Source organism: Orbicella franksi, chromosome 7 (assembly GCF_964199315.1).
Source record: "Orbicella franksi chromosome 7, jaOrbFran1.1, whole genome shotgun sequence".
In the NCBI taxonomy this organism is placed as follows: Eukaryota; Metazoa; Cnidaria; class Anthozoa; order Scleractinia; family Merulinidae; genus Orbicella; species Orbicella franksi.
The window spans coordinates 27,562,200-27,572,903 of record NC_138151.1 but is presented as its reverse complement, the minus strand read 5'-3'; the positions used below and the strand labels follow the sequence as shown (position 1 = coordinate 27,572,903).

At 40.0% G+C, this 10,704-nt stretch overlaps 2 protein-coding genes across 2 annotated transcripts; both read left to right on the top strand.

Annotated features, from left to right (window-relative positions):
* The first annotated feature begins 950 nt into the window (after positions 1-950).
* LOC145492163 (extracellular calcium-sensing receptor-like) lies at positions 951-4,467 on the top strand. Its single transcript, XM_081471505.1, has one exon. It carries the CDS (start codon positions 1,139-1,141, stop codon positions 3,710-3,712), a length of 2,574 nt encoding a protein of 857 aa, XP_081327631.1. The 5' UTR covers positions 951-1,138; the 3' UTR covers positions 3,713-4,467.
* A 2,937-nt stretch (positions 4,468-7,404) lies between these two features.
* Positions 7,405-10,704, top strand: LOC145492839 (extracellular calcium-sensing receptor-like). Its single transcript, XM_081472218.1, has one exon. The coding sequence runs from the start codon at positions 7,451-7,453 to the stop codon at positions 9,992-9,994; it is 2,544 nt and encodes an 847-aa protein (XP_081328344.1). The 5' UTR covers positions 7,405-7,450; the 3' UTR covers positions 9,995-10,704.

Genomic DNA, 10,704 nt, shown 5'->3' with positions numbered 1-10,704 from the left:
GAAACGAGGAACCCTTGTTTTTACAGGAAAAAACCCCTGGTAGAGTGAAATAAAAATAGTTTGATGGAGTTTGCTGTAAACAATGTCAACGAATTATAATTAAACAGAAAATGCTCTCTCCAACAAAATTAACATCAGTATTAGAATTAATGAATGCGTCAATATCTTTTACCGGCCCTCAAAGGCTGTTTCTGTTCGGTGTAATAATTTCCGAAGGCGTCATTTCTCAGAAACCAAACCTCGAAAACGTTTTTGCCGAAAATGCTCTCGTGAGCATTCAAAATAAGTTGCATGTTCGACATTTTGCTATTGTTGATTTTCGTAAATAGTATCACCTGCTTTTCTAATTGACCGGTGTTAAATGTCAACGATCAATACAACTTCAGAAAATGCTTTCATTCTGAGATACCTCGCTGTTTTCCACCTTTCCATCCGCGCCGTTGTTCGAGGGCCGCATACAGCGAGAGTTCATTTTGGGTGGACAAATTAGCGTTCATTTGAGAGGGCTTCATAGATTCAGAACAAGTGCGGTGAGCTCGATGTCAGTGGCTTGTATCACGCGCCGGCCATGATTTTTGCAATTAAAGAGATAAGTAAAGATTCAAATCTACCTCCAAAATAACTTTCGTGAAAGATTTACGAAATTATTGCCCCAGGCTAAGAATCTTCGAGAATCTTCGTGAGAATCACTTTCTTTGTTACTGGCAGTGATCGTAGAGTATCTTCCTTGAAGACTTTCGCCTTAAAGACCCTAAAAGAAATGGCGTTACTGGATACCAGCGTTTGTAAAGGTCAAGTGAAACGAAGCAACGTTTGTAACAACAACTTTTGTTAGAACAATTTCCCAACAAATGGCGCTGCTTAGCAACAGCTCATTGCGTCTGCGTACTTAGCTTATTCCTAGTGCAACCTATTCTTCAAATCAGAAATAGACATTTTGAACAATTTTATATCTTGGCCATTTTTCAAGAATTGAGGAATTATTCAAAATAAATTGTATGTGCAGCATGTCAATGTTGCTGAGATAGATAAGCGACAATACTGCCACCTGGCTTGGGAATTCTGCATTGTTGCTAGGAGTGGGCCGTCAATACTTACAACTAAATACACAAAGCATTTCATTTCCTACATTTTAAAGATGAATAATTTCAAGCCTCCATCATACAGCTACTTCGTCGTGTTCTACCTTACCATCTTGTATGGTGTTGTTCAAGGACCTTACAAAGATGGAGATGTCATTTTGGGTGGACTTTTAAGGGTTCATTTGAGAGGAGATGCTGAAAACCAATGCGGTGAGCTTGATGTTGGGGGCTTAAATCGCGTGTTCGCCATGATATTTGCCATTGAAAAGATAAACAGCGATTCAAAATTACTTCCAAACATATCTATTGGCTACGATATACGAGATTATTGCGAGGTTTCCCTAAAGGCTACACGAATTTCTTACGATCTTATTAAAGACAAGCTCCTCACGAACATGACGCAAGGTAAACTCGGAAGCAAATCGATCACGGCTCTAATCGGTCCAGACGACTCTAGCACCGCTGTTGTTATCGCTGGACTTCTTCAAGCCTTAAATATTTCAGCTATCAGTCCGACTGCGACCAGTCCTGAACTAAGTGCTCAAACTTATAAGTATTTGTATCGAACGGCGCCCTCGGATGCCTTTAAAGGAAAAGCCATGGCTGACCTCATAGAGTACTTCAAATGGAGTTATGTCGCCGCTGTCGGACAAGATGACACATATGGACGAAATGGACTTTGGTCGGTAGTAAGAGAAGCTGACGCTAGAAACAATTCATTCTGCCTTGCTATGACGACGTTTATTCCGCAAGAAAGTCGCATTTTGAGCATTAAAAACATTGTTACAACCCTTAGTCGGCGAGAAAATATCAGAGTTGTGATTTTGTGGTTATACGGTAGCTATGCAAAGCACTTTTTCGATGAGGTCTACAGACAAAACCTGACTGGGCGAGTCTGGATCCTGAGCGACGTCCTCATTTCTGATTCCATTCCAGGTTTTTCTTCCATCCTTGATGGATCCATAGTCGTCAAGCCTCATACTTCTTCGGCCGACACCAAATTTGAAGAACATAAAAATGATTTATCTATTGCAACAATTAATGAAACCTTTCCGGAATGGTGGAGCGAGATAAAGACGCTTATAACAGATTGCTCGGCAGGTGATGAGAACGCGAATTCAACGGAGCAATGTTTCCATGATTTTGTTCAGCGCATGCAAGGTTCTTATACTCCGTACGTCATTGACGCTGTTTATTCAATGGCACATGCTTTGAACATCTTAGTCGAAAGCACCACAGTGAAGGATATAGATTACAAGCTAAAATCTACCATGGATATTGATGTGATGAAAAGTCGCCTTTCTAGAGTTAGTTTTGCTGGACTAACGGGAAATGTAAGTTTTGATAAAGATGGTGACACTGTTGTGAAAAAGATGGCTTATGACATTGTCAATTTTCAGCAAGTGGTAGAAGGTCACACTAAACGAACGAGACAGGTTCTTGTCGGACAATGGATAGAAAATGAGCCCCATGCCAAACGGCTACATTTTTCCCATAACATTCACTGGAACACTCCAGCTAACCGACCTCCAAAGTCTGAATGCTTGGAGCAATGCCCTGCTGGAACTAGAAAATCCACCACTTCACCATGTTGTTGGAACTGTGTCGCATGTCCTCGTGGCACAGTCAATCCAATTCCTGGCTTGGAGACCTGCATTGAATGTCCCAGAGGAAAAAAATCCAATGAGGCCAAGACGCATTGCGTGGATCTACCAGTGGCCAATCTCAAGTATTCCAGCACAGGAGGAATAGTTATTCTTGTATTTACTGTTGCTGGTATGGTAGCAACCCTCTTTTCGTTTGCTGTCACCTGTAGATTTTGGAATACTCCAATTGTCAAGGCATCCAACAGAAGATTTAGTATCGTCCTTCAGATAAGCATTCTGTTGCTCTTAACTCTAGTGGTTATCAATCTTTTCGAACCCTCAGATACAACTTGCAAGATCATTTATCCATGGCGTTACTTAACCTACAACCTGTGTTTATCATTTCTGCTAGTCAAAATTTTACGTATTTCCAGTGCTTTCCAAATTCCGATAGTGCGTTCTTTTGAGATAACCCATCTTACCAACAGAATGCAAGTAGTGATCATAATAACCATGCATATTGTGTTGTTACTTGTGTTACTACCCTGGCAGCTTCTGGATCCACCTATCAAAAAGGAACACATTCTGACGGAACAGTACATTTTTATCGAGTGTAAGGCGTACAGCTTGATAGTCGGCCAAGGCTTTTTCCTGGCAGCGTGCTCTTATATTCTTATTCAAATACTTTTCTCGGCATTTTGTTCTTTTAAAATAAGGAACGTTCCAGAAAACTTTAGTGAGGCTAAACGAATGGCATTTTCGATGTACATATTTTCGTTTTCAGTTTTGGTCTATTACCCGGTAGAGTTCTCAATGAATGTATGGTATGTGACTGTTGTAGACTGTGTTACAACACTGTTGACTGCTTATGGCCTTATTTGTTTTAAATTGCTACCAAAGATTTATATCATTTGGTTTAGGCCAGAGCTGAACAATTCAAGCCAAATTCGTAATGAAGTAACTCAATTCTCGTTTGAACTTAGCTCTGCTTTGCGTATTTACCCTGCATCGGGTCCTAATACCACGGATGGCGAAACCGGCTAAAAAAAGCTAGGTAAACTCCTGTTAACGATAATTATTTCCAAATAGTTTTCTTGGTCTTTTGATGGTTGCAATTTTGCCCTGTCTGTAATTAAAATTTACAACAAATTATTGAACATTATTTACTCGTTTGGCTTCGGTTGGTTTATTTATTGCATTTATTTTCATTTAGTTTAATGGATTGGTAGATCTGAAGCACCATAATGAGAACTACTGATTTTTCTAGTAATTGCGTAATTCATTAAAGTCATTATTATTACTATTGTTATTTCTCATTGGTTAGTGTACTGGACTGGGGATCGAGATGGGTCTGGCTATAGCCCCGTCCGTGTTCATTGCGTTGTGTGTTTGGGCGCAAGTCGCTGGACTTTCGCAGTGCCTTTCTCTACTCAGGTGTACAAATGGTTACCGAGGATTTAAAGCTAAGGATAACACTGGGATAGAATAATATATCCTGTTCACTGTATAAAACCTGGAACATTGTATACAACACTTAAAGTCGTTTTATTGGTTCGTTGCGGTTTATTATATTATAATCATTGACGGCGCTATATGTCAGAAACCGGACATCGATGGGAAAAGTTCATTTTTTCAGAGAATGCCTTCTTAAACGGCTTTTCCGTTTTGACAGAGCATTCAAAATAGGTTACATTTACAACGTTATGATATTGTGGAGATAAGTTAATACTGCCACCTGCTCATAAAAGTCCCCGCCTCATAGCTCACAGGGCTCTAAGCCGGCACATAAGTTAACACACCAAGGCAAGGTATGGGCACCACCGTGGTAGGGAGTGAAAAACAAGGCTTCTTCAAAGGAAAGTTTATAAGACTTTTCAGACCAAACTCTTTAAAAAGATATTTATTTTTAGAGAAAAGTCAAAGCTTCAAACCACGCTTGCGTGGTAGAGGCTATCCAGATAATTTTACTCCAAGGACCCAAGTACAGTTTGAAAACAGGCCACAGGAAAACTCCCCTTTTAAAAAGGGGGTTGGAGAAGGCATAATATTAATGCCTGTCTCCTTCACAATAAGCCATCAGTGCATGCCTCATGTATAACAACTCCTCGAAAAAACTGGCATTATAAGAAATCTAGAAAGACCCGCCCGGCCACTCATATCTTACGAAAAGCCAAAATATGAAAAGGCTAATACACGTGATAGAGAGCCTTCATATTTATCGACTATTTTAACGGCTTTTGCACGACTAAGATGCCTCAGCGAATCAATATCGAGACCGTAACGCTATCTCAAAACGTTCAGGGGGCTTTTGAATTGTTCTACACTTAAATTTCATCGATCAGTTCATTGTTATGCATCAACAATCACGTGCTAAAATGTTTGCCGGTGCATATCCCCGTTCAGTTCCTTTCCAGAGATTTCCTTTTGGTCTTTCGCAGAGTTGGGATCTCTGTGCGAAATAGGAAAGTGCGCCAGCGTTTATCACTGCGGTTGCATGCTTTCCCTACGCATCTTAAGAACCGCATATGTAATAAACGGCACGCAACGCATGCAGCAGCGATGACGTTTGAAAATTGTTCCCAGAAGATTGGAACATGAGCAGACAAACTGATTCTTAAACTTTTGGGTTAGAAATTTTAGGGGTTTACATTTAGGGTAGTCATTGGTGGTTCATTCAAGTAGTTCATGAACCAGGTCCATCTTGTTAGTCCATGTGCTAGGGGTTAGCGAAATGTACCAACCCAAATAAAAAGCACTCCGCTGAAAAGTTCCTCTCTGTGAAATCAACAACTTATTATTTTTAAAGATATTTGGCAAAGCTAATGACCTCACCGGAAATTAATTTGTTGTTTTAATCATATACTTGTCCAAGAGAAAATCATTTTCTCTTGACTTGTCATATCGCGTGTGCGACCCGCTTGCCTATCTAAAATTGTATGTATCGAAGATATGTTATTATGAGTTTGCCCGTGAGCGCAAATTTATCCGACACTGTATAAACCAAAATCAACCCCCAAATCTTCGTTTAAAAGCTGAAATTAAAAGCACTCCGCTGATCCTACAAACAGCAAAGGACAGCCACAAAGGAAACCCGCAAAGGAATGTTACTCTCTCTGAAATCAACACCTTATTATCTTTAATTTGTTGTTTTAACTCTATACTTGTCATATCGATTAAAAGCAGTCTGCTGATCCTACAAACAGCAAAGGAAAGCTGCAAAGCCTTCACCTATCGCTTGTGCGACTTACTTTTCTATCTAAACTTCTATGTATGGAGGATATGTTCTTATTATGAGTTTGCCCGTGAACGCAAATTTATCCGATACTGTTTAAACCAAAATCCACCACTAAATCTTCTTTTAAAAGCTCCAATTAAAAGCACTCCGCTGAACCTACAAACAGCAAAGTTAAGTAGCAAAGGAACTCCCAGAGTGCATTTCGCTTCCACAGGGGGATAAAAAGTGCACGACATAAGCGCACGGACATAAGCGCGACAAACTATGCGAAATCACTATCCAAAGGAATGCATGCATGCCAACATAAAGCGATGACGTCACACAATACGTCATCGCTTAAAAATGGCCTCAAAAATATCCTGGATTTGTTTCTTCTTTTAGGGACGGCAAGGGTCGTCAAAAGGGGGTCCTCGAGCATTAATTGATCGGACTTCAAACATGAAGTTTGCTTTCAAAGAAACATACAATGTGAATAATAATTCATTCACAGATTTCACTGCAGCGGGTGGCTACGGTACGCCAGAATAGCAATAATACTTTATTCACTATGTGTGAGCCAGGACACGACGTAGAGAATTGGAACTTTTTTAATTTACATGGACGGTCAGTTGTTATTTACATAATGAAAAGTCACTTATCTTCGCCATAGCTTTCCACAAGTCTTTTTAGGGCAAAGCTGTAATGTCTCAGTAAGTAATAAGACTTGCTTCCCCTTACTGATGGTTTGAATTTTGGACAAAAAAGATGCTTGGGTCCATTCATGGAGCATCAATTTGCAGCATTTTCAAAGTCTCCGCGAACTCGCCCGCTAACAAAAATGAGCAGGCGCAGTCATTCTGTCGCTGTATTGACCTAGGATTTTCTCATTTCAGTAATTGTATCTCGCCCAGATCATAGAGTGTTTGGTCACCGTTGTTTGAAAACACGAGGAGCATGCGAACATTTTGAATCTAAAAGTGATGGAATCACGATGGAAGCTTTAAAGCGAATTCACTGCTGTCCCCGGTCATTCGATCTGCTGAGTGTTACGAGGCGAGCACGCTGCACAGGTAACAGCTGTTTATATTTAAGTCCCGGAAGAACAACAATATGTCTTTTTTTTTTTTTTTTCAAAGTAGAAACTGAGAGACTAATGTCAGAAATAATTAATTAATTTAGCTAAGATGACTTGAATGGCGCTCAAAGGCTAATTGTTTGGCGCACACCCAGACGAAGTAACAAGGTATTAATTAGCAGGCTTGATTAGAAACATTTTCTGACAAAAGGCGCTACTTAGCAACATCCCTTTACGTCTGGGTAAGTTGATTATGCTTAGTGGAAACCAGTGTTTATTGCAGGCATGGCCATAATGAGCAACTTCATATCTTGGCCAGTTTTAGGAAAAAGACGAAGAATTCATGTTAAGTTGCGTGCATGTGTAGAATGTCAATATTGTTCAAACATGTCAACACTGACACCTGGCTTGGGAACTCAGCGATGTTGCTAGGAGTTAACCGTTATTGTTTACAATTGAATACAGAAAGTATTTCATTTTCCGTGTGGTAAAGATGAACAGTTACAATCCCATACCTCGTTACTTCTTTGTTGTGTTCTGCCTTGCCATCTTAATTGGTGTTGTTCAAGGACCTTATAAAGATGGAGACATCATTTTGGGTGGACTTTTAAGGGTTCATTTGAGAGGAGATTCTGAAAACCGGTGCGGTGAGCTTGACGTCAGGGGCTTAAATCGCGTGTTCGCCATGATATTTGCCATTGAACAGATCAACAACGATTCAAAATTACTTCCAAACATAACTCTGGGCTACGATATACGAGATTATTGTGAAATTTCTCTACAGGCTGCCCGAATCTCTTATGATCTTATTAAAGGCAAGCTTTTCCCAAACATGACGCAAGGTAAACTCGGAAGGAAATCGATCACGGCTCTAATTGGTCCAGACGACTCTAGCACTGCGGTTGTTATCGCTGGTCTTCTTCAAGCCTTGAACGTCTCAGCAATAAGTCCGACTGCAACAAGTTCTGAACTAAGTTCTCATCCCTACATGCACTTGTATCGAACGGCGCCTTCGGATTCCTTTAAAGCAAAAGCCATGGCTGACCTCATAGAGCATTTTAATTGGAGTTATGTAGCCGCCTTTGGACAAGATGACTCATATGGACGGAATGGACTTTGGTCGGTAGACAGAGAAGCTGAAACTAGAAACAATTCATTCTGCCTTGCTATGACGAAATTTATATCCCGTGAAAGTTCCATTTTGAGCATAAGAAACATTGTCACAATACTCAATCGGCAAAAAAATATCAGAGTTGTAATCTTATGGATACACGGTAGCTATGCAACGCACTTTTTCACTGAGGTCTATAGACAAAACCTGACTGGGCGAGTCTGGCTCCTAAGCGATGTATTTTTTTCTGACTCAATTCCAGGTTTTTCTTCCATTTTTGATGGATCCATAGTAGTCAAGCCTCATCGTTTTTCCGCCGAAACAGAATTTGAAGAACGTAAAAAAGCTCTAACTATCAAAACAATAAATCAAACCTTCCCGGAATGGTGGAGCGAGATTAAAACGCTGATAACAAATTGCGCGGCAAGTGATGAGAATGCAAATTCAACGGGACAATGTTTTCATGCTTTTGTTCAGCGCATGCAGAGTTCTTATACTCCGCACGTCATTGACGCTGTTCATTCCATGGCACATGCTTTGAACATCTTATTTGAAGACACCACGGTGGAAGATGTCGGTTACAAGCTGAAACTCACCATGGATATTAATGTGATGAAAAGCCTCCTTTCTAGAGTTAGTTTTGCTGGACTGACGGGAAATATAAGTTTTGATAAAGATGGCGACAGACGATCTGTCTTGTACGACATTGTCAATTTTCAGCAAGTGGAAGAAGGCCATACTAAGCGCCTAGAACAAGTTGTTGTCGGAAAATGGAAAGAGAATGAGCCCCATGCCAAACGTCTACATATATCCCAAAACATTCACTGGAACTCTCCAACTAACCAGCCTCCAAAGTCTGAATGCTTGGAGCAATGCCCTGCTGGAACTAGAAAATCCACCACTTCACCATGTTGTTGGAACTGTGTCGCATGTCCTCGTGGCACAGTCAACCCAATTCCTGGCATAGAGGCCTGCATTGAATGTCCCAGAGGAAAAAAATCTAATGAGGCCAAGACTCATTGCGTGGATCTACCAGTGGCCAATCTCAAGTATTCCAGCGCAGGAGGAATAGTTATTCTTGTATTTACTGTTGCTGGTATGGTAGCCATACTCTTTTCGCTAGCTGTCACCTGTAAATTTTGGAATACTCCCATTGTCAAGGCGTCTAACAGGAAGTTCAGCATCGTCCTCGTGATAAGCATTCTGTTGCTTTTAACTCTAGTGGCTATCAATCTTTTCGAACCCTCAGATACAACTTGCAAGATCATTTATCCATGGCGCTTCTTAACCTACAATTTGTGCCTCTCATTTCTACTAGTCAAAATTTTGCGTATTTCCAGTGCTTTCCAAATTCCATTAGCACGTTCAGCTGTGGCAATCACTCTTACCAATAAAATGCAAGTTGTGATCATAATAGCCATGCATATTCTGTTGTTACTTGTGTTACTACCCTGGCAGCTTCTGGATCCACCTATCAAAAAGGAACACATTCTAACGGAGCAGTACTTGTTTATTGAGTGTAAGGCTCACAAAGTAGTGGTTGGCAAAAGCTTTTTCATGGTAGCTTGCTCTTACATATTTATTCAAGTACTTTTCTCGGCATTTTGTTCTTTTAAAATAAGGAAAGTACCAGAAAACTTTAGTGAGGCTAAACGAATAGCATTTTCGATGTACATATTTTCGTTTTCAGTGTTAGCTTATTATCCGGTAGAGTTCTCAAGGAGCGGATGGTATGTGACTGTTGTGGACTGTGTTACAATACTGTTGAGTGCTTATGGCTTTATTTGCTGTTTATTATTACCAAAGATGTATATCATTTGGTTTAGGCCAGAGCTGAACAATTTACACCAGATCCGTAATGAAGTAACTCAATTTGCGTTTGGACTTAGTTCTGCGATGCCCCTTGATCCTGCGGCGAGCTCCTAATCCGGTATTCACCATGCATGGCTAAACGTAAACAAAGTTAATCTCAACTTTAAAATTGTTTTGGATTAGTCTGTTTGGCTCTTTTAATAGTTCCAAATTTGCCCTGTCCACAATTAGAATTCATTATCAAAGAATGAACAACATTTTCTCGTTTGGCTTCACTTTGTTATGGATTGCATTTATTTTTATCAACGATTACTGTCTGGACCTCGGATCAAGTGGTCTCGCGTTCTTTGGCCGTTTTTGTTTTTGTTTTTTGTTTTTGTTTTTTGTTTTTTGTTTTTTTGTTTTTTTGTTTCTTTTTTCATTTTGTCGTTTCTTTGGGCGGGACACTCTACTTTAAAAGTGCCTCTCTTCACTCATGTGTTAAATGAGCACAGGAAATTTAACATTTTAGATCGATAACCACTGCAATCGACTATTATTACATCAAGCGGGAGCAAAAATACTCCTAGTCGCTTCATGCTACGGAAATCACTGGACATTAGAGCCACGAAGCTTCAACACAGACTCTGGTAGAAAAAAGCAAACAAACAAAAACAAAAACAAAAACGAAAAAAAAAGAAATTAAGGTTATGCTTCCCAGTGGTTTTGGGTGAGACTAAAAATAATGATCCCCATGTATGGCCTATTTAGAGATAATGTGATTAAAGGCGTTCCCGAATAAAACTATGCTTGTTGTTTTAGTTTTTGCAATCGATGTGAGTAAC